This window comes from Stigmatopora argus, chromosome 15 (genome assembly GCF_051989625.1).
Source record: "Stigmatopora argus isolate UIUO_Sarg chromosome 15, RoL_Sarg_1.0, whole genome shotgun sequence".
Taxonomy (NCBI): domain Eukaryota; kingdom Metazoa; phylum Chordata; class Actinopteri; order Syngnathiformes; family Syngnathidae; genus Stigmatopora; species Stigmatopora argus.
In genome coordinates this window covers 7,145,038-7,166,483 of record NC_135401.1, presented here as the reverse complement: position 1 = coordinate 7,166,483, position 21,446 = coordinate 7,145,038, and the positions used below count along the sequence as shown (strand labels likewise).

At 43.6% G+C, this 21,446-nt stretch overlaps 1 protein-coding gene across 3 annotated transcripts in view; it reads left to right on the top strand.

The window, feature by feature from the left end:
• The window catches only part of sptb (spectrin, beta, erythrocytic), a 31,672-nt gene that overhangs the window by 3,732 nt on the left and 6,494 nt on the right, over positions 1–21,446 (top strand). For 2 of the 3 annotated variants that reach the window (XM_077620535.1, XM_077620534.1), the window contains exons 3-35: positions 4,351–4,502; positions 5,413–5,586; positions 6,027–6,124; positions 6,209–6,289; positions 6,430–6,846; positions 6,921–7,038; positions 7,112–7,270; positions 7,348–7,650; positions 7,721–7,871; positions 8,105–8,394; positions 8,730–9,310; positions 9,439–9,576; positions 10,032–10,791; positions 10,965–11,167; positions 11,721–11,811; positions 11,885–12,031; positions 12,709–12,993; positions 13,467–13,718; positions 13,796–13,885; positions 14,929–15,210; positions 15,940–16,070; positions 16,139–16,343; positions 16,827–17,050; positions 17,123–17,273; positions 18,199–18,443; positions 18,518–18,656; positions 18,726–18,810; positions 19,347–19,543; positions 19,614–19,696; positions 19,799–19,859; positions 19,946–20,172; positions 20,238–20,411; positions 20,494–20,536. In XM_077620535.1, coding sequence (XP_077476661.1) covers positions 4,351–4,502; positions 5,413–5,586; positions 6,027–6,124; positions 6,209–6,289; positions 6,430–6,846; positions 6,921–7,038; positions 7,112–7,270; positions 7,348–7,650; positions 7,721–7,871; positions 8,105–8,394; positions 8,730–9,310; positions 9,439–9,576; positions 10,032–10,791; positions 10,965–11,167; positions 11,721–11,811; positions 11,885–12,031; positions 12,709–12,993; positions 13,467–13,718; positions 13,796–13,885; positions 14,929–15,210; positions 15,940–16,070; positions 16,139–16,343; positions 16,827–17,050; positions 17,123–17,273; positions 18,199–18,443; positions 18,518–18,656; positions 18,726–18,810; positions 19,347–19,543; positions 19,614–19,696; positions 19,799–19,859; positions 19,946–20,172; positions 20,238–20,411; positions 20,494–20,536 — 6,737 coding nt within the window. Of the gene's footprint in view, positions 1–502; positions 1,009–4,350; positions 4,503–5,412; positions 5,587–6,026; positions 6,125–6,208; positions 6,290–6,429; positions 6,847–6,920; positions 7,039–7,111; positions 7,271–7,347; positions 7,651–7,720; positions 7,872–8,104; positions 8,395–8,729; positions 9,311–9,438; positions 9,577–10,031; positions 10,792–10,964; positions 11,168–11,720; positions 11,812–11,884; positions 12,032–12,708; positions 12,994–13,466; positions 13,719–13,795; positions 13,886–14,928; positions 15,211–15,939; positions 16,071–16,138; positions 16,344–16,826; positions 17,051–17,122; positions 17,274–18,198; positions 18,444–18,517; positions 18,657–18,725; positions 18,811–19,346; positions 19,544–19,613; positions 19,697–19,798; positions 19,860–19,945; positions 20,173–20,237; positions 20,412–20,493; positions 20,537–21,446 lie in introns of those variants that run through there. The other variant, XM_077620533.1, reaches the window with a different exon arrangement.

Sequence of the window (21,446 nt, the reverse complement as noted above, 5' to 3'; positions counted from 1 at the left end):
CAACAATGCAGTGATCCTTCACCACTTGGACTGCACTACTTAGCCATTTAAAAAAAAACTCCCCACTCATAATTTAGGATTAAAAAAAGCTAAATTGTTCAATCATTTATTAGCTGGAAGCCTTTTCCATTTAATAGGATTTGAAGTCTATCACTGTCAATTGCAGCAAATACATTATTTACTGTCTTTGGCGTGAGATACAAGCCTTTAGAAAAATGATTGAAGAGCAGAAAAAAGTACAAGGATAGTACACTATCCTCATATTTTTCCTTGTATATTTTATTACTGGCCTACTTGTGAATTGTACAGAATAGGCGTAGTTTCTTGGTATGTCAAAGGAGGGGGGAAAAAGGTGGATGAGAGTTGACGGCTGGCTGTGGTCTCTAGTGCGGTAGCATCATCGCATGACAGGTGAAGATGAAGATGATGATGAGGAAAAGGCGGAGGAGAGGAGGGGAGGGAAGGAGGGAGGGAGGGAGGAGTCGGCAGTCGGAAACGAGGACGGAGTCGGAAAACGGAGGAGAGGAGAGACGGCTCCAGCCTTCGTGGGCGGCCGGGCGTCAGGGCTGAAGATGAGCAGCCCGTGCCTGGTGCGGGCGGCTCCCGCCGTCGGCCAGCCCCGACTGCGCGACGTGAGGATCAGTCTGAAGGTCCAGGACGCCAGAGACTCTCGACGCCACCCGCCGGTAGTGAACGAAGCCCCCGTGCGTAGTCGGAGCACCCCGCCCGCGCACCGGCCCCTCAGGAAGGCGCCCGGGGTCGGCCGGGCCAAGCGGCGCGAGCACCACCCGGAGAGGAACGGCTCCGTCTACCCGCAGGTGCCGCTCAGCCTGCCGGGGCTGGTCCCCGTCCTCTCGCCGACCCCCTCCTGCCGCACGTTGTCAGCCTCCTCGTCCTCGTCGTCTTTGTCAGCCCCCCGCGGGGGTAAACGGGCTCGCTGGCTCAGCTCCAGCGCCTCCAATATTTACTTCAACTCCATCCTGGATGGACGCTTCAGACAGTTGCAAGGTACTAATGGGGGTCACCTGGACAGCTTAGGGTCACTTCCCTTTGAATCTATTAGACTATAAGGGAGGTTAGGGAGAAAAACTAAATATAGGCACTATCATATGCGATTTCAAAATTATTTTTTGCTGCCATTGACGGTGATTGCTATCAAATCCATGTGGGCTGGCTGCTAAGTTTTGCTGCCACCCCTCCCAGTCCAAATGGATTTTTACGTATACAAAGTTATCAGTAGGTACATGAGCAAGGTTTTTGTAATTAAGGTCTGCACTGAATCATTCTTTTGTTAAAAAAAAAGATTTTGTGCAGGAAATCATTTTTTTTTTTTTTTAATAGTTGAGTAGACTATTTGAACTATGTTGTGTAGTCAAGTAGTTTTTTCCACCCCTTACAAACCTACCAAAGTATTTAAGAGGATACAGGGAAAGTCTACTCGAGCACATTATAAACATTTATTTTAATTGAATTAAAAGAATTTTAAGAGTTGTACAATTATATTAGGTACGAAAATACTTCAATAGAAATGCATGATAATCTTTGTACTTGCTTACAGAGTAAAAATGTTTTGTCTCCATACCTGATTAGATTTTTTTTGATGCACTACTCAGGTACTTAATACTTGGAAATTTTTTCTAACGTGCAAAGTTTTTTTCTTTTGTACAATTTTTTTTTTTATTTGCTGAAAAATTCTTACGAAAGTTTTTTTTAGTTCTGTGCTAAAACTGCAATATTAACTTGAGTACAGATGCAAGGTATTTGTACTACGTTACTTTAACTTTTTTGCGTGAATTTACGTAAGTATTTAATATAGAATTTTATTAATTTGATAATCTGTCCTTAGAAATCCTGTTAATTTTTCAGAGTAAATTAAATTAAATCCCTATTTCTACACAAGCATATGTACTACTCAAATGTAAGTACTTTTGCCACCTCCAGTATTAGGTAGTAATTTATTTATCCGAAGGCTGCTGTGGCTTTGCCCCACTTGTTCAGTGACTTCAATAATTCATAACAGCAACTTCTAAAAAGGTTTAGGATGTTTTTTTTCCCTCTCTGCTCGCGTCCAAAGCCATAATTAACGCTTAAGCGTATTTGGCTTTTCTTATTACGTTGCTTCTGGGTCTATTTCCTTCATTTCGACCTTGTAATGGTGGAGCGTTAGAGAAAACAGGATAAAATAACCCGTTGAATGGCAAGTTACTAGTGTAATAGTAAGGTGTAATTAAAAAAAAAACATTTTGCTCACATTTTGCATCAAAATATTAACTTTTGGCACAATATGAAAGCATACGTGGGATTTGGCTTGCAGTTATGAGTCGGTTCTGAACGATACGTGAGTCTAGGATTAGAGCAATTAACGAGTGGGCGATCCAAATTCAGGGGAGAAGGACTGAGTTTGGGGAAAACAAGGGAACGGGTCGCCGTACGTATATTACAGCTGAGTACAAGCTTGTACAGCGAAATTCCATCAGCATAAATAAGTCATATGGCTTTTTAGTAGCACGCGGAATGAAGGACGGAAAGCCTTGTCAAACAGACCGCTCTTTAGTCCCTCTTTCACTGATACTGAGAGAAAATGTTGATAATTGAGCATATCATCGGCAACGGGAGCTAATGTGTTAAGTATTGGCATTTAAAAAAAAACTTATGATAAACCACTTTGGTGCTATGTGTACTTACATACTTATGTGACCACTTATGTTGACTACTCATTTATTTATTACTTATTTATTAGTATTGATTATTTATCTGTTCATTTGTTGTTATTTGTGCACTTCGTGGTGAAGATTTAAATCTCATTATACTTGGATAATGACAATAAAAGCATTCAATTCAATATACAAACAAAGTAATAAAGTAAATTAACTTTTAAGATGTATTTTTACATTAATAAAAAATATAAAAAATAATTTTTAATAATCTGAGATGTAATTAAAATTGAATGCATACTGGGGTCCGCATGTTTTGGGTCAAATGTTTAGTTTTGTGAAATATAAAGTGACTGTGGGTTCACTACTAGGTGCTATAAAATGGTGACCATGGCAAAATTATAAAAATGACTGCACAAGATAGGCAAATACAGCTATATTTTTATCGTTTCATTTATTCCACCCAAAACAATGCAATTCTGGTTGTGACATCACAACCAGAATTAATGATAGAATGACAAAGCCTATAGCATGTTAGCAGACTGCAATCTGCAGCCCATTCTGGGTGTGACATCATTTCCTGTTTGGGGATATTTTTTTTGCACCTGGGTAAAATTTGAATTTATGTCAACCAAGTGTGCCATAATTATTCTTAGCAAAATTTTAATAATACAACAATATGCGGCGTAATTAATTAGTTAACATGTTAAAGTGACATCCTTCGTTTTAATAATGAATTTCCTTGTCTGTGGTCTCGACTCATTGGCTGTCGTTGAGTGTGAAGGAGTGCATTGAGAATGAATGCTCATGTTTCAGGGCTAGTGACACCTATAGACGTCCAATTCCTTTTTCTGGCAATGTTCATTCGACTTAATGCAATTTCAATTTGATATTGAAATCGCATTAAGTTGCACTTTGGCAATACATAAGTGCAGCGAGCCTTGCGACATTGGCCATAAATTATTTACATGTTGGGAGTTTGTTGCAATGTTGTGAACAAAAAAAAACTAAGGAAAAGGCAAAAGCTAAATAACAAACAAATGACACGCAGGCTTGGACGTGACATGAAGAAAAAACGGAGCATACAATGACGGCACAATAAGTGGACTTGACTAAATAAATAAAGCCTTCTCGTTGCACGCACTGCAAGTAGACTGTGAAACTGTCACGGCGATTAAAACATGCAAATATGCCTCGGTAGTCGCCATATTCGCCGTTTGGATGCTGCTTTGCGACCGCTCGGGTCCCAAAGTACGCAACGAAAAGATGGATTTCTTTTTGTAGAAAAGAGATTTTTAATGTTGAAGTGTAGTGGAAAACACTCCACACTTTAAACGTGTACAGACAAAATCAATTACAAGGATGCAATTTGTGATTTCTTGAAGTGGTCGTGCTTGTTCTTATGGCAACGTCAGCAAGAACGGACGTCTAATGCGCCGCGTGCGCACGTCAGCAAATGCGCTCTTCGACCGCCTCTAAATGTCCACTTAACAACAACTTTGTTTTTCCGGGCTTCGGCTTGAGCCAGCGTTGAACTTTTTCCGATTTAAATATTCATGAAGCATTGTTTGGAATGAAATTTCTTATTTTTGTGAAATTACAACTTCATTTTCCTTAAATGATTCTGTCTTTACATGTATAGAATTACTTGAATGAGTTGGTAATTAAAAAAAAAAAATCCAATTTTATTTTGCAGATGAGCGCGAGGCGGTCCAGAAAAAGACGTTTACCAAATGGGTGAATTCCATCCTGGCTCGGTTGAGCTGCCGGATTACCGACCTCTACTTGGACCTCCGTGATGGGCGCATGCTCATCAAACTTTTGGAAATCTTGTCCGGGGAACGACTCGTAAGTTGCTTGCTAGCCGCCCGTTTTTTTTGTATGTTTAGTTTCGACTTGATTCAGAGAATTTGTGTTTAGTATCTATACATTAAATTGTTTATCATGGAAAAATATTACACTACGAGGTTCACAATCAAGACATAATTTCTGGATTTATTTTAATTATTTCCCCCCAAAATTTAAACCAGCTACTGGGTTTTTTCTCCATGTCATTAGGAGAACATTTTTGTGATGATTCTTTCTCCCTCATACAGTTCTGACTGTGATTACATTTTTAATCAGATGACCTTGAATCTTCTAATATGAGAAAATTATTTCACTTTTCTTTTCCTGAAATAATAAAGTAAATAATGAGTTGCATACAAATTCTATTTGTTCTAAAATTACATTTCACTTAACTGTGACTTTTATTTTTAAAAGCACAATTTTCTCCTAATATGGGTTTATTGTTGTAAACGTCTTTATCTTACAAACCTTTTTACAATGTTTTATTAATTAGTTTTCGCCTTTTTCATTCACAGATAAACAATTATTTTGAACCACTGCATCTATTAAATTAACATTTCATAATCATGATATTTTTTGTGTGCAGAAGCTTAATTACTAAACTACCGTATGCATGCATGTACATCTGTGTATATATATATATATATATATATATATATATATATATATATATATATATATATATATATATATATATATATATATAAAATATATTTCAGCAACACACTTATTTATTTATATATTTATTCATGTATTTATTTATTAACTTACTTATTACCTATCTATTTATGTCTAAAATGCCTTTCCTATTTCTGCATCCTCACCCTCTTGCTACTGTGACAACGTAATTTCCCGAATACGGGATGAATAAAGTTATCCAATCCAATATGGCCCTATTTTCCACCTTTAGCCGAAGCCCACCAAGGGACGGATGCGCATCCACTGCCTGGAGAATGTTGACAAGGCGCTGCAGTTCCTCAAGGAGCAGCGCGTCCACCTGGAGAATATGGGCTCGCACGATATAGTGGACGGGAACCACCGACTCATCCTGGGCCTCATTTGGACCATCATCCTCCGTTTCCAGGTTTGGCCATATATTAGGTTTTTGCGATACTTTGTCAGCAGCTGCCATTGTAAAGCATCACAAGACATTTTGTATCTCTCGGAAAGGCAGGCTATTTTTAATTTGACGGCGACACTGTTATTTTTAGTTCAAACAATATGGCCTTCTGCATTATTCAGTCCTTGGTGAAAAGATCTCAAAAAAGCCAGCCGCTTAATTTTTTTTGTTGCTAAATTTAGTCGCCTCTGAAGGTTTATCTGTCATGGGACTTCTCTGATTTGTGGCTTTAATGTTTTTTTTTTTAGAAGGAGTCCATTAGAGTGTGTCTTGGGTGAAATTACATATAGTAATTACTGTACTACATCTGCTGTCATCGTTTTTGAGACTTTCTCATTCCACTGAATGGTAAAGTGTCTCAAAACTGCGTTGGATATTTCTTCACGTTTGCGTTTTCTGATTAGATCCAGGACATTATCGTGGAGACGGGTCAAGCCGACCAGAAGGAGACGCGCTCGGCCAAGGATGCTCTTCTTTTGTGGTGTCAGATGAAGACAGCGGGGTCAGTACTTAAGTCTAGCTTGTCATTTGCCAAAACGGGAAACGCAACTCCCTTTTTAATTTTTTTGTTCATTTTTAACCACAGTTACGCTAGCGTCAACATCACCAACTTCACCACAAGTTGGAAAGACGGCATGGCCTTCAACGCTCTCATACACAAACATCGGTAAGACCGGTAGCTCCTCTGTAAGAAAGCAATATTCACTGTAAAAAAACAACAGCATTGGTAGAACATCAACTGGTTCTTATTATTTGAGCCAATGCACCACCTCCGATGAACTAAAAGGACCTTACATTGTATTCCAGACCTGATCTGGTAGACTTCAACCATCTGAAGCGTTCCAACCCGACGCACAACCTCCAGAACGCCTTCAACGTGGCCGAGAGGCAGCTGGGCGTCACCAAGCTTCTGGATCCGGAGGACGTGTTCACGGAGAACCCGGACGAGAAGTCCATCATCACGTACGTGGTGGCCTTCTACCACTACTTCTCCAAGATGAAGCAGCTGGCAGTGGAGGGCAAACGGGTGGGCAAAGTCCTGGACCACGCCATCGCCACGGGCAAGATGGTCAACAAATACGAGAGCCTGGTGTCCAACCTTCTGGCTTGGATCGAGAGAACCATCCAAGTGCTTGACAACCGTAAACTGGCCAACTCGCTGTCGGGCGTTCAGCAGCAGCTGCAGGCCTTCAACACTTACAGGACGGTGGAGAAGCCCCCCAAGTCAGTTTCAGTGGAAAATTTGTACTTTGGTTTTAGAGTAAATCACAAATTCTAACTGCTGTCCATGACTACAGGTTCCAGGAGAAAGGCAACTTAGAAGTGCTGCTTTTTACCATCCAAAGTCGCATGAGGGCCAACAACCAGAGGCCTTACACACCAAAAGAAGGGGCACTGGTTGCCGACATCAACAAGGTGCGAGCTGGTTACTAAACAAATGCGAGCGAACTAAGCAGTCCGCATTAATGATAGTTTATGGGATCCACAGGCTTGGAAGCTCCTCGAGCACGCCGAGCACGAGCGTGAGCGGGTTCTGAGAGACGAGCTCATTCGCCAAGAGAAGCTGGAGCAGATGGCCCGCCGATTTGACCGCAAGGCCGCCATGAGGGAGACGTGGCTCCTGGAGAACCAGCGGTTGGTAGCTCAGGTCAGCCAGAGTCCGGAAAAGCCAGCTTCGAGGATCTTAAAGGGCTTCCAAACATGGTCGTTTCCCGTTTTTCCCAGGACAACTTTGGCTACGACTTGCCGGCGGTGGAGGCGGCGCAGAAGAAGCACGACGCCATCGAAACGGACATCGCCGCCTACCAGGAACGCGTCCAGGCCTTGGTGGACATCTCGGGAGAGCTGGAGGCCGAGCGCTATCATGACGCCAAGCGGGTGGATGCCCGCAAGGACAATGTCTTGCGTCTGTGGGATTACCTTCAGGAGCTGCTAAGAGCTCGCCGCTCGCGTCTGGAAAAGAACCTGATGCTGCAGAAGATCTTCCAGGAGATGCTCCACATTATCAGCTGGATGGATGACATGAAGGTAAAAACGCAGTTTCGTTGCCTTCTAGTGTCGCTTCAGCAAATGGGTTTGTTGACATTTTTTTTGTCAGGTTCGACTGTTGTCTCCTGACATTGGGAAACATTTGTTGGAAGTAGAAGACTTGTTACAGAAACACATTTTGCTGGAGAATGATGTTTCGCTGCAAGCGGACCGAGTACACAACGCAAGTGCGGCCGCTCTCAAGTTTGCTAATGGAGAGAGTAAGTCTATTTTTTTTGTGTTTAGCATTTTTCTATGCTGTATAAATTGATCTTGTCACCTTAAAACCAAGGTATGTATACCAAAACATGCACTAAAACCTTGAATGCCCGTTTACAACTATGGAAAAAAAAACGGACACAGGTGTCAAACTCAAAGTCTGGTGGATTTGAAGTGTTTTGAACTTGAACTTGACACCACCAATCATTTTCCTTCTCTTTTTCAAATCTGCCAGCTTACAAGCCGTGCGATCCCCAAGTGATCCGCGATCGGGTGGAGCACTTGGAGCTCTGTTACCAGGAGCTCCGCAACCTGGCGGCTCAGCGCCGGGCCCAGCTGACGCAGTCTCGCCGCTTCTGGAGCTTCTTGTGGGAGGCGGTGGAGGTGGAGAGCTGGATCAAGGAGAAGGAGAATATCTTCTCCTCGTTGGACTACGGCAAGGACCTGACCACCGTGTTGGTTCTCCAGAGCAAGCACAGCGCCTTTGAAGACGAGCTGGGCGCCCGGCAAGCCAACCTTAAAAGGGTATTGACTAATGATGGCTACTTTTTTGATTGATTACCCTATACCAGAATCATTCCAGAAATGAAGCACACTTGACATCCCAAACAAATTTTAAATCAGAGTTGGAACATCAAAGTTTAGAACGCCAAAAATAGTCAATCTTATTGTTGCCCTTGTCAATTTTTCTTTTTTTCTCTCTTAAATGAAAACAGCATTGTTTGAGTGCAAACATGTTCTGCATACATGCTCAGATATCCTCCAATTTTGGAATGACCCATCAGCCCTTTTCGAACATCAATACATGTATTAAAATAAATATTTTGGAACTATTAAACCGGCCTTTTCTTCTACGACAGGTTCTAACCCAAGGAAACGAGATGATCAGGGACAACCATTTCGGTTCACCGCAGATCCAGGAGCGCACGGAGAACGTGGAGAGGCAGTGGCGGCAGCTGGAGGAACTGGCGGCCTTCCGCAAACAGAACCTGCAGGACACGCAGAGGTTCTTCCAATTCCAAGGGGATGCCGACGAACTCACGGCCTGGCTGCTGGACGCCAAGAAAGAGATGAGCAGCGACGACGTAGGCCAGGACGAGTACACCACCCAGCGGCTACTGCGACGCCACGACGACCTGCGCAACGAGGCCACCAAGTCGGCTGCCACTGTGGACGCGCTGTCCAAACAGGCCAACGCGTTACCCGAAGAGCTACTGAACACGCCTGACATCCAGCGTCGTCTCAAAGACATCAAGGACCTCTTCATGGAGCTCATGTCTCTAGCCGACGTCAGGCAGAAAAAGCTGGACGACGCCATGGCGCTGTATACTATCTTCAACGAGACTGACGCCTGTGAGCTCTGGATGGGACAGAAGGAGACTTGGCTTGTAGATTTGGAGGTGCCCGAAAAGCTGGACGACGTGGAAGTGGTGCAAAATAGGTACGTGGTGTATTATTTGGAAAATCCCCATGGCTATGAATTGGATAAGATGTATTGTATGTGTGGGTCCCAGCTGGAGAATCGTTTGGTCTTTTGTCTTTCTAAACATGTTTTTGTTTTGCCTCTAGGTTGAGCATGTTGGCTCAGGATATGGCAAACGTTCAGTTCAGAGTTGATGATGTCAACAATGCAGTGAAACAGCTGGAGGACAGCAGACACCCTCGCACTAAAGAGGTCAAGCCATGCCAGATGAGACTGAACAAAAGGTGATTTTCCACCTCTTTCTTGTGCTTTGGGTAAAATGAAAGGGAAAAAAATCAATACACTTTCAGATTTCTGGCCCTACAGTTGCATGCTTTGTACAAAAAAAGCAAACAAAAGAACCCACTTCATATTCATGGTGAAATATCACTACAACAGTTCTCTGTCATATTAACAAATACTCACTATAGGCATAAGGACTGCATTTGAACTGTGATTTTCACAAAGAACGTAAAAAAAGCACATATACATAAAACAAATGTCAATCAAATTGGCTGCACATAGGAACATCTCTATAGGGTTGAAGTCAGATGGGAAATTGAATCGAAATTTTATTTCAAATACTTTGGCAGCATTGCACATTTTGTTCATGCAAAAAAACTGCAGATTGTGTTCCAAAGTATTAAGTGCAACCATTTAAGCGTGTATGTCTTTTTTAATTAAACATTGTTTCTTTCAGGTGGGATGCTTTTAAGGCCTTGGTGGAGGATAAGAAGAAGTTGATAGATTCAGCAGTAAGCTTGCACAACTACGGAGTGGATTGTGACGAGACCGCGGCGTGGATCCGTGACAAGACGCGCATTATTGAGTCCACTCAAGACCTGGGCAACGACTTGGCCGCCGTCATGACCATCCAGAGGAAGCTGCATGGCTTGGAGCGCGACTTGGCCGCCATCGAGTCCAAGCTCGACCTTCTGCGGATGGACGCCGAGCGCTTGGCGACCGAGCACCCCCAAGAGGCCCTAGACATCCTGGCCCGTCGCGCCGAGCTGGATGATCCTTGGAACGAGCTGAAAAACACCCTAAAGGACCGCGAGGAATCGTTGGGCGAAGTCAGCAAGCTGCAGAAGTTCCTCCAGGACCTGGACGACTTTCAGTCCTGGCTCTTCAGGTCTCAGAAGGCCGTGGCTTCGGAGGAAATGCCCGCCTCGTTGCCCGAGGCCGAGGAGCAGCTGAGCCTTCACGACGCTCTGCTCGACGAAATCGACAACCAAGAAGAGGTCTATCGCAGCATCAGGGATACCGGCGTTCGGGTTACGCTGGGCCAGGAAGACGACCCCCAGTACAGGGAGCTGGAGCGGACGTTGGACGGTCTGGACCAAGGCTGGCATGAACTCCAGACCATGTGGGACCGACGCAAGAATTTCCTTGACCAGGGCTTAGGTTTCCAGCTGTTTCTAAGAGACGGCAAGGCGGTCGAAGCCATCCTTAACAACCAGGTGAAAAAATACTGCTTAATACCGATATTTTAAAAAAAACAGGGCCATCTATTCAACTTTGTCATGGGCCAAATCACTCTAATAGGTTCTTTCAGAAGGCTATTATTTCTGTCACCTAGAACTACATTATTAAAGGAAATTGGCAATATTTTGATAGATGATTGTTTCTGCAGGAGTACACTCTGGCCCACATAGACCAGCCCGACACTCTGGCCGGGGCAGAAAAGGCCCTAAAGAAGCACGAGGACTTTTTGACCACCATGGAGGCCAACCAAGACAAGATTGACGGCACGCTCCATGCAGGCAGACAACTAGTTGACGGCAACAACTTGTATGCTGGGAAAGTGCAAGAGAAAATGGACTCCATCAGTGACAGGTAGGTTTTTATTTTTTGTCTTCAATTGGAGATGCTTCCCCAAAAATGTTTGGACATGGGAAACCAAAAACTGAGAAAGTTGAGGAACGACCAAAAAAACCATTTCATTGCAAATAGAACAACTGTTTCTGACAATTTTTTCTCCAAAAGTCCAATCTATGTGATGGAGTTGAGGCATTTGCTAAAGACGCCATTGACGGACAGCAAAGTCTCAATTTAAATTTTGAGAAATTTAGATTGGAGGTATTTGTTAAGGATGCAATTGACAGCGATTTATGTCCAAAGTAAAAAACCTCCAGTTTCTGTTCTCAATTAGAATTTTGTATTTGAAATACACAGTATATTGTACATCAAGCGTAGCTCACTAAAGTCCACAAGATGCCCTCCATCAATCCCCACAATGCATGTTACATCACTAATGGATATTGATTCCCACAAAAGTGAGAGCATTGACTTTACAGTACACTTTGATGGCTGTTGAGGTCAGGTGTTTTTTTTTCTCAAAAAGGAGCCTTTCTCAGCAGGTGCTTCTTTTTCTTCTATTTCTATCTAGGCACAACAAAAACAAAGATCGAGCGCGGGAGGTGTCGGAGAAACTACGAGACAACCGAGACCTCCAGCACTTTTTACAGAACACCCAAGATGTAAGTTGAGCATTCGTTGGATGTGTACATAGGATTTGCGTCTTCTCATTTCTCGGTCTCTGTCAAATCCCAGCTGACCGTGTGGATCAATGAGAAGATGCTGACCGCACAGGACACCTCGTACGACGAGGCCAGGAACCTGCACAGCAAGTGGTTGAAGCACCAGGCTTTCATGGCTGAGTTGGCCTCCAACAAGGACTGGCTGGACAAACTGGACCAGGTACAGTAATCCCTCGAATATCGCGGTTAATGTAGACCAGACATGGCTATGATAATAAAAAAAAATCATGAAGTAGGGTCACCCCTATTAAAGTAAATAAAATATATATATTTTTTTACTTCAGTGGTGAGTCCTAGTAGCAAGAGTGGCTTACGCTTACGAGTTTCAGCGTGGATTTTCACATTTTTATGAATTTAAAATTTTTGTTTAAAATAATTAATAGCAGAAAAAATCATGAACTAGTGAATTTGCGATTAGTGAAGTCACGATAATCGAGGGATTACTGTAATTCCTTGTTCAAAAGGCATTTTTTCTCTTTTTAAACAGCTGTTTCTCACCAATTTGTGGGTGCAGACCCTGAAAAGATTTAGACAATTTTAGGTCATGTCCTTAAATTATTTATTTACTACCAAAATTGTTCTGCATTTAAATTTGACAATCAAGTAGGTGTCAATTAGTTGATTGATTTAAGCAGCCTTAGTTGGTAGACATAACAGCTTTCCGAAGGAAACCATAACTACGATGTGGTGCAAGACAAAAATGGGGTTGAGACCAATGAGTTTTTTTGCAATGGATATATCGGGTCATTCAGCTGTCCATTTTAGAGTCTGTACCCAAAAAAAAAAATGCCTACCAAAGTGATGCCCAGTGTAATCATGTTTCAATTGGATGGGCAGGAGGGCCATGAGCTGATTGCCTCCAAACCCGAGTTGGAGCCAGTGGTGCGAGAGCACCTGGCCGCTCTCCACCAACTGTGGGCCATGCTGGAGTCCACCACGCAGGAGAAGGCCCGGCTGTTGTTCGACGCCAACCGCTCGGAGTTGTTCGACCAGAGCCTGGCCGACATCAGGAAGTGGCTGGGCGAACTGCAGCAGCAGCTTCAGAGCACGGCCGGCGACGACAGCGGCGGCGAAGATGTCAGAGATCTCACCAATGCCAATATCCAGCTCAAGAAGCACCAGGTGGGAGGGAACTTTTTTTTATACAAATAAGGCACTTTGATATAGTTTGTGTTTTTAAATTTGAATCTTGAAGTTTACATTTCATATTCCCCTAATGATTAAGACACAGAAAATGACATTTAGTTAGTATTTAGTTATTTTAATATTTTTCTGGCATTTATATTTTTGACTTTCAATTTAATTTTCAACTCTTATTTAGCATTACGTTCATTTCAGTCATCTAGAAATCACTCAAAGATCTTAACAAGCTTCACAGATAAACACCTGTCATTGAAATATTTAAAAATTAACAGCAAGTGAAAGAAAATGAGAAATGAAAATGCCATTGATGACATCCCTTGATCTAAAGAGCTTCACGTATGTTCATATCTCTATTTTGCACACTTTTCCCCTCAAACAAGCTTCTAAAAGTTGTTGACAGTGGCAGAACATGGTTTTTTTTTTTCCTCACTTATTTTTTCCCCCTTAACTAGATAATGGAGAACCAAGTCCAGAATCGTGCCCGGGAGCTGGAGGAACTCCAAGAGACGCTGAGGACGCACGGTGGCGGCGACGTCAGCGGGCGTGACGACCAACAACAACCTGGACAGCCTGACCTGGAAGCAGAACAGCAGAATCTTCAGGCCCAGTTTCAGCAGCTGAGCGCCCCGCTGGCCCAGCGCCGGGAAAAGCTGGAGGCCGCCCGAGCTTTTCATCAATTTTACAGAGACCTGGCTGATGAGCTGGTCAGCCTAATCATTGACAATTTTATTGCATTTTAGGATTTGAGTTGAGATTTATTTTCTTTTTCCCCCCCTCCCAGCTTTGGATTGAAGAAAGGATGCCAATGGCACTGTCGCAAGACCACGGCAATGATTTGCAAACTGTGCAAATGCTGCTAAAGAGGAACCAGGTAGGTCAACAGATGCATATGTATATATCTTCATCTCTAATCTTTCATGAGGTGAAATATTTTTGTATTTTGTTGAAATGAACATGGAACATGGCGTAGTATTTAAAAATCAGTCCATTCCCTCTGCCCCCCAAACTGGAATGTCAATTATGACCTCAAAAACAATTTTTCATTTCCGTATTGTTTTTGTAAATATCCACAAAGAGATGAACAAGGATTCTAACATTAGATTGTTGCTATTTGAAGTCACCTTTGGTCTAGTACTTTCAAATCTACGTGTCTCTCATTAGTTTCTTCCTAATGTACAGTGTACTTGTTGGATTCTGAATCTATGGTCAGAAACAACATAATCCCAAAATAACAAACCTAATTTGACGATGATGGATGTCCAGGCTAATTAATGCAATCATAACAATAGTTTGTGTTTGGACACCAATCGATTAATCAAAACAGCTATGTTGTCAATGAGGTTCCATGATATGGTTTCAGAATACATTTTAGAAGTGAAATGAGATGATCAGGTCACAATTGGAAAAATTGCCAATACGCAGTTTTTGTGTCAAAATTTGACCCAACTTGAAGTTGCCTCAAAATTTGACCCAACTTGAAGTTGCCTCAAAATTTGACCCAACTTGAAGTTGCCTCAAAATTTGACCCAACTTGAAGTTGCCTCAAAATTTTGGGTCAAATTTTGACGCAACTTCAAGTTGGGTCAAATTTTGACGCAACTTCAAGTTGGGTCAAATTTTGACGCAACTTCAAGTTGGGTCAAATTTTGACGCAACTTCAAGTTGGGTCAAATTTTGACGCAACTTCAAGTTGGGTCAAATTTTGACGCAACTTGAAGTTGCGTCAAAATTTGCGTCAAAATTTGACCCGAAATTTGACCCAACTTGAAGTTGCGTCAAAATTTGATCCAACTTGAAGTTGCGTCAAAATTTGACCCAACTTGAAGTTGCATTTGTAGAAGCGATGGAACTCATAGCAAATGTTTATAAAATGTCACCGCAAAGCTAAGATGATGGAAATGTTTGCTGGCCCAGACGCTGCAGAGGGAGATCGAGGGCCACCAGCCACGTGCGGACGAGGTGCTGGAGCGCGGTCGCAGGATGGAGGCGGCGGCGGACGCTCCCGAAGCCGGGCGACTGGCTGAGCAGCTACGTGTGCTGGAAGAGGCGTGGCCGCAGCTCCGGGACCAGATGACCCTACGCAAGGAAAGGCTAGCCGCGTCGCACACGGCGCAGCAGTTCTACAACGATGCCGACGAGGCACAAGCGTGGATTGGAGAGCAGGAGCTCTACATGATTGCTGAGGAAAAGCCCAAGGTGCGCTAAAAAGTACACCCCCGTAATTGGAAACCTTTTTCAAAAGTAATGCAATTTATAGTCCGGAAAATACGGTCCTAGAGTAACAAACCCTTATAGACCAAAGCAGCAGAAATGACAACATTTGCTAAAGATTAAGTATCATATATATTGTGCTTTTATGGAAAGGTGTCTTAACATTAGGGGAAAAAATCAGGCATTAAACAGAAATAAACAAAAATACAAATTGGAAGTTCTGGAAAAAGTTAATATTTAATGTTTAAAATATCAGAAGAATGCCAAAATATTTCAGAAAGTACTCAAATTCTGAAGAAAACATATGCAGAAAGTATTTTTTATTAGGTTACATTGATTTTATTATTGTTAAAAGGAACAACATTTAAAATGATACAAATGAGTGATGGCAGGTTCAAAATGAGCAATACAAATTCACTTATATTTTACCAAAAAAAAAACAGGAAAAAGTGATTGCAAATATTAACAATCCCACACAGAAATGTGGAAAAATACTGTTTCAGACAAATTACAAAAAATAGAACCATTCAAATTGAAGAATGATACAAAATATTAGGCAAAGCTGTACACAAAGACTAGAAAAATTTAAAGTACAAAACAACAATTTTAGAATGATGAAAGTATTGTGTAAGGCCCACTTTTTGATATAGTGGGAAAAAAAATCCTCAAATGATGAAAGGGAGAAAAAAAAGACTTGATTTTGTGTCGGCGCAGGACGAGCAGAGCGCCATGCTGAGCCTCAAGCGTCACAACATCGTCAAGCAGGCTGTGGACGACTACGCCGACTCCATTCGGAATCTGTCCCAGCGCACTCGAGTCATGTTGGCCGACGACCACCCCGACAGGTCTGACTACTACTACTATGCAAATTCAACTTAAAACCCGTTGCGAGTCTTTGAAATGATGCCCACAGCGAGATCATCGTACGGCGCCAGGCCCAGACGGACAAGCAGTACGCCGGGCTGAGCGAGCTGGCCGAGGACCGACACAGGAAGCTGGAGCACGCCTACCATCACTTCCTGCTCGGACGCGAGGTGGACGAGCTAGAGCAGTGGATCTCCCAGCGCGACGTGGCGGCGTCCTCGCAGGAGATGGGCCAGGACTTGGACCACGTCACGGTACGCTCGCCTTTTAATAAACGGGCTAAAAAGGTCCTATATTAAATATTGTAAACCAAGTGCGAGCCAAAATTTTGTATTGAAAAGTTTGATGATAAAGTCTAACCCCCCAAAAATGAAGGATTTTCCTATTTCCGAAAATACATATAAAACTAAGCAGAAAAGGTACAATACTTATCACAATAAAGTATATTTTTTTCTGTAGTCATTAGTGATTGCACTTTTTTTTTTAACTTTATCAGACACCAAGATCAAACAAGGTTAAAGTAACCCTAGTTAAAATTAAAATAGTGGTCAGAGAGGGACTTGAGTATAAGTCGCAGGCCCAGGCAAAGTATGAAAAATCTGCGGCTTATAGTTCGGAAAATGCGGTTAGAGTAAAATAGAAAAACTAACATGCAAAGCAGCAAACTTAAATCATGGACTTTGGAGTTGTTTGACGCTGTCACGTGACTTTGTCATTCTTGTCTCTCTTCGTGGCAGCTTCTGAGGGACAAGTTCCGCGAGTTTGCCCGCGACACTGGCGCTCAGGGTCAAGAGCGCGTGGACGCCGTCAATCGCACCATCGACGAACTGATTCGGGCGGGCCACAGCGAGGCAGTGGCCATGGCCGAGTGGAAGGACACCATCAACGAGAGCTGGGCCGACCTCTTGGAGCTCATCGACACGCGAGCTCAACTGCTTAGCGCCTCCTACGAACTGCTCAAGTAAGGAAACGTGAGGAAATAAATAGCTGTGTGGCGAAACGCCTCTCGCTTCTTTTCCAATGTGGCCTTCAGGTACTTTGAGGACAGCAAGGAGGTGGTGATCCAGATCCACGACAAGCAGAAGGAGCTTCCCCAAGACGTGGGCGACGACTTCAGCAAAGCCGAGTCCTTCCACAGGATGCACGCCGCCTTTGAACGAGACATCACGTCGCTGGGAAAGCAGGTGATGAAATTGATATTAATAGGCCTCCCTGGTGGATGAACAATTTCACTGCCGCCCGCCTGCCTGGATACGAGAAAAGATTCCATTCTTTTACATTTCTTTCTTGCCTAATAATATTATTACTACTAGTATAGGCATTCTTGAACCTGTGCACAAACTAAATCATTTGATAAAATAATATAATGAAGCTGACATGAAGCGCGTAGGATATCTTTCCTATTTCGTACATTTTGATGTTAAATTGGATTTCAATAACGTCACTTTCAAAATGTTCTATATTACTTATAATGCCAAAATATTTTATTGGGCTAAGAAATCACAATATCTTACATATTGTTTGTGTTTACTGTATAGAAAACACACACAAACATAACCGCCGCTCTCTGAAAATCATTGAATTTAACCTCCAAAGACCCAAACTCTTGCAAGGCATGCATTTTTATTTTCTCTTTTGATATTTAGGCTAATTGGGACCTGATGAGTGTAAAAACAAAGAATTATCTTTTTACATGATGTAGTATCTGAGAAAAACGATGTCCACATCTTAAGTGGACGCCAGGCCCTTGTAGTCCAAAATTTAACATTGTAGTCAGTCTTATGACAACCAAAAATGTGATAGGAAAAAGTTATTTTTTTTCACAAAGATGATTAAAAATGGTGTCAATGTCTCAAAAGAAATCCCAAAAATTGGTAAAAGTTAAGCAAATATTTTAAGAGAGCAACGGAATAATAAATGTAAGATTTATTGTAATATGCTACTAAGATTTACAATTTTCGTAAGCATGTGAAATGATAAAATGTTAACCATAGGCAAGTTATAAATGCTACTTGGAGGAATGACCACCATTTGCCTGCTTTTTTTCCCCTAATCAGTTTATAATGAAAAGTTGTATTAAAGTATGTATGGCTGACATTGTGCTTGAAGGTGGAGCAGCTGCAGGAGACGGCGGCCAGGCTTCGCGCTCAGTACGCGGGCGAGCGAGCCGACGCCATCCAGGCGCAGGAGCGCGAGGCGCTGGAGGCCTGGAAGGCCCTGCTGGACGCCTGCGAAGGGCGCCGCAAGCGACTGCTGGACACGGCCCAAAAGTTCCGCTTCTTCGCCATGGTGCGCGACCTCACCGCCTGGATGGATAGCATCATCCAGCAGATTGACACCCAGGAGAAACCACGGTCTGTGGGCGCGAGTTTCGTCCTTTGTTGCGCGCCAATTTTATTTGCCTTTTTAACAAGCGTTTGGACAACAGCGACGTGTCATCGGTGGAGCTCCTTCAAAAGTACCACCAGGGAATCCGCTCTGAAATCGAGGCGCGGGCGCTCAAGTTCTCAGAATGCACTGATTTGGGCAGCGCCCTGTTGGCGCAAAACCACCGAGATTCCGCCGAGGTAAGACCACCTTCTTTGCCGTCTCGCTCGCACAAGTTGAACCGTTGACGTGTCCACGTTGTCGTGAAGATCCAGGAGAAGCTGACACAGCTGGCAGAGAAACGGCAGGAGATGATGTTCAAGTGGGACGAGCGCTGGGACAGGCTACGACTCTGTAAGTTCCACATGTTTTATTTCCTAAATTCGTGTCAGCAACATTTTAAGCAAGATAGCATCAAATAATTTAGAAATGGAGCATGTTTTATACAAATAATGTGAGCTGTTCCAGCCCAAAGTAAATGCTTTGAGTTTTTGAAATGATTTACAACTAAGCTTTTCACCTCGTGGTGTGCCTCCAAGTCGTTTTGGAGTATTATGTTATTAACTTAGTGAATACTATTAACAGTGATAGACAAAAAACATGCTTTTATTGTGATTTAACAAGTTTGTCAAAAAAAATTAGCTATTCTGATTGCATGTTTGACTATTTGAATTGACGAAATAATCATTTTTTCACTTTCTATTTTGATGCAATTCAAGTGAATGAAATTTGTTGGCTTTTAAAAGCAAATGACCTCCACAAGAGGTCCCAATTTGTGATGTACTGTTTTCTTATGATAGTTGCATTGACACAGCACACTCAAGACACAAGATGTGAACATATCTGAGGTGAGAGTTTATTCATTGGTGTGTATATGTGGGTTTCTGCAGTGTTGGAGGTGTGCCAGTTTGTGCGCGACGCGTCAGTGGCCGAGGCCTGGCTGGTGGCTCAGGAGCCCCACGTGAGCAGCAAGGACTTGGGCCAGTCGGTGGACGACGTGGAGAAGCTGCTGAAGCGGCACGAGGCCTTTGAGAAATCCACGGCCGCCTGGGAGGAACGCTTCTCGGCGCTGGAACGTCTTACCACCGTAAGCGCGCCGAGCCGCCGGGAATCGAGGTTTCTGCCGGGAAAATGACCAATGACGTCTCGTTCCTCAGTTGGAGTTGTTCGAGCTGAGGAAGCGGCAGTTAGAGATTGAAGAGTTTGTGCAAGAACAACAGCGCTTCGATCAAGAGAGCCGGTAATGCCTGTTGTTGAGACATCATTTCTTTTGCCAAAATTCAATTAGAATATAGTTTATGTTTAAATGTAACTTACATCTCGGCGTGTTTGTTCAAATCAGGAAAGAAGACACAGGTTTCGCCGAATCTTCGCAACTCTTCACACTGGAGGAAGAAACTCTGGTAAGTTTACGTAGAAACATACTTGAGGCAATTTCCTCCGCTACCTACCTTTTTATTTACACGTGGTACACATTTATTCCCTTCAGTCCGGCGCGGCCGAACCCAGCTCGGGCTTCCGCGAGGGGGCGGTGGCATCTGAGAGGAGGGAGAGCGGCTCTCTGGAGTTGGAGGCGTCCGTATCGTTGGCGGCCGAGGGGCAGCGACGGGCCGCCACCTTGCCCGGCGAGGCGCCCCGAGCCCAGACGGTACTGCTGGAAGGCATGCTGGGACGCAAGCAAGACGTAGCGGGCTACGGAAAAAAGTCCTCCAACAGGCAAGTCAACTTACGAGATCCGTACGGCGTCGAAGGGATGCCGAGTAACGTCATCTCTCGCGCAGGTCGTGGAACAACTTGTACTGCGTTCTGAGGCCCGGTCAGCTGTCGGCCTACAAAGATGCTAAAAGCTTCAGCCAGGGCACCACCTTTCACGGGGAGGAGCCGCTTCCGTTGGCCAACGCCACCTGGGAGCCGCTAGACAATTACAAGAAAAAGAAGCATGTGGCCAAATTACGGTGGGACATTTTGTCGTCATTGGCAACAGTTGTGAAAATGTTCATCGTTGGTCAAGCTTGCCCTTCTCTCTCTCTCTCGCAGGCTGGTTGATGGAAGTGAATATTTGTTCAACTTTAAAGATGAGGTGAGATACTTCATTTGAAACCTTTTACTAATTTATCACTTACCCAATGAGAATGATTACTTATAGCGTTTAATAGAACAAATTATGTACCGTATTTTCACGACTATTCGGCGCATCGTATTTTTAGCTGCAGTGTCAGTAACGAGTGCTATTTCTGTATTTTAAACACAAAAAGCACGCACCGTTTTTTCAGACGCATATATATTGTGTGTTTGTATCTGTGTGTGTATATATATATATATACACACATACACATTCATACACGCACACACACACATACAAACACACACACAAACACACACATATATACATACATACACATACATACATACACACACACACACACACGTGTGTGTATGTGTGTGTGGTGTGTGGTGTGGTGTGTGTGTTGTGTGTGTGTGGTGTGTGTGGTGTATGTGTGTGTGGGGTGTGTGTGTGGTGTGTGTGTGTGTGTGTGGTGGTGTGTGTGTGTGTGGTGTGTGTGGTGTGTGGTGGGTGTGTGTGTGTGGGGGGGGGGGGGTGGGGGGGTTGGGGGGGGTTGTGTGTGGTGTGTGTGTGTGTGGGGGGGGGGGTGTTGTGTGTGTGTGTGTGTGGTGTGTGTGTGTGTGTGGTGTGTGTGTGTGGTGTGGTGTGGGGTGTGTGTGTGGGGTGTGGTGTGTGTGTGGTGTGTGTTGTGTGTGTGTGTGGTTTGTGTGTGGTGTGTGTGCGTGTGTGTGGTGTGTGTGTGTGTGTGTGGTGGTGTGTCTGTGTGGTGTGTGTGGTGTGTGTGTGTGGTGTGTGTGGTGTGTGTGTGTGGTGTGTGTGGTGTGTGTGGTGTGTGTGGTGTGTGTGTGTGGTGTGTGTGTGTGGTGTGTGTGTGTGTGGTGTGTGTGTGTGTGGTGTGTGTGGTGTGTGTGGTGTGTGTGTGTGT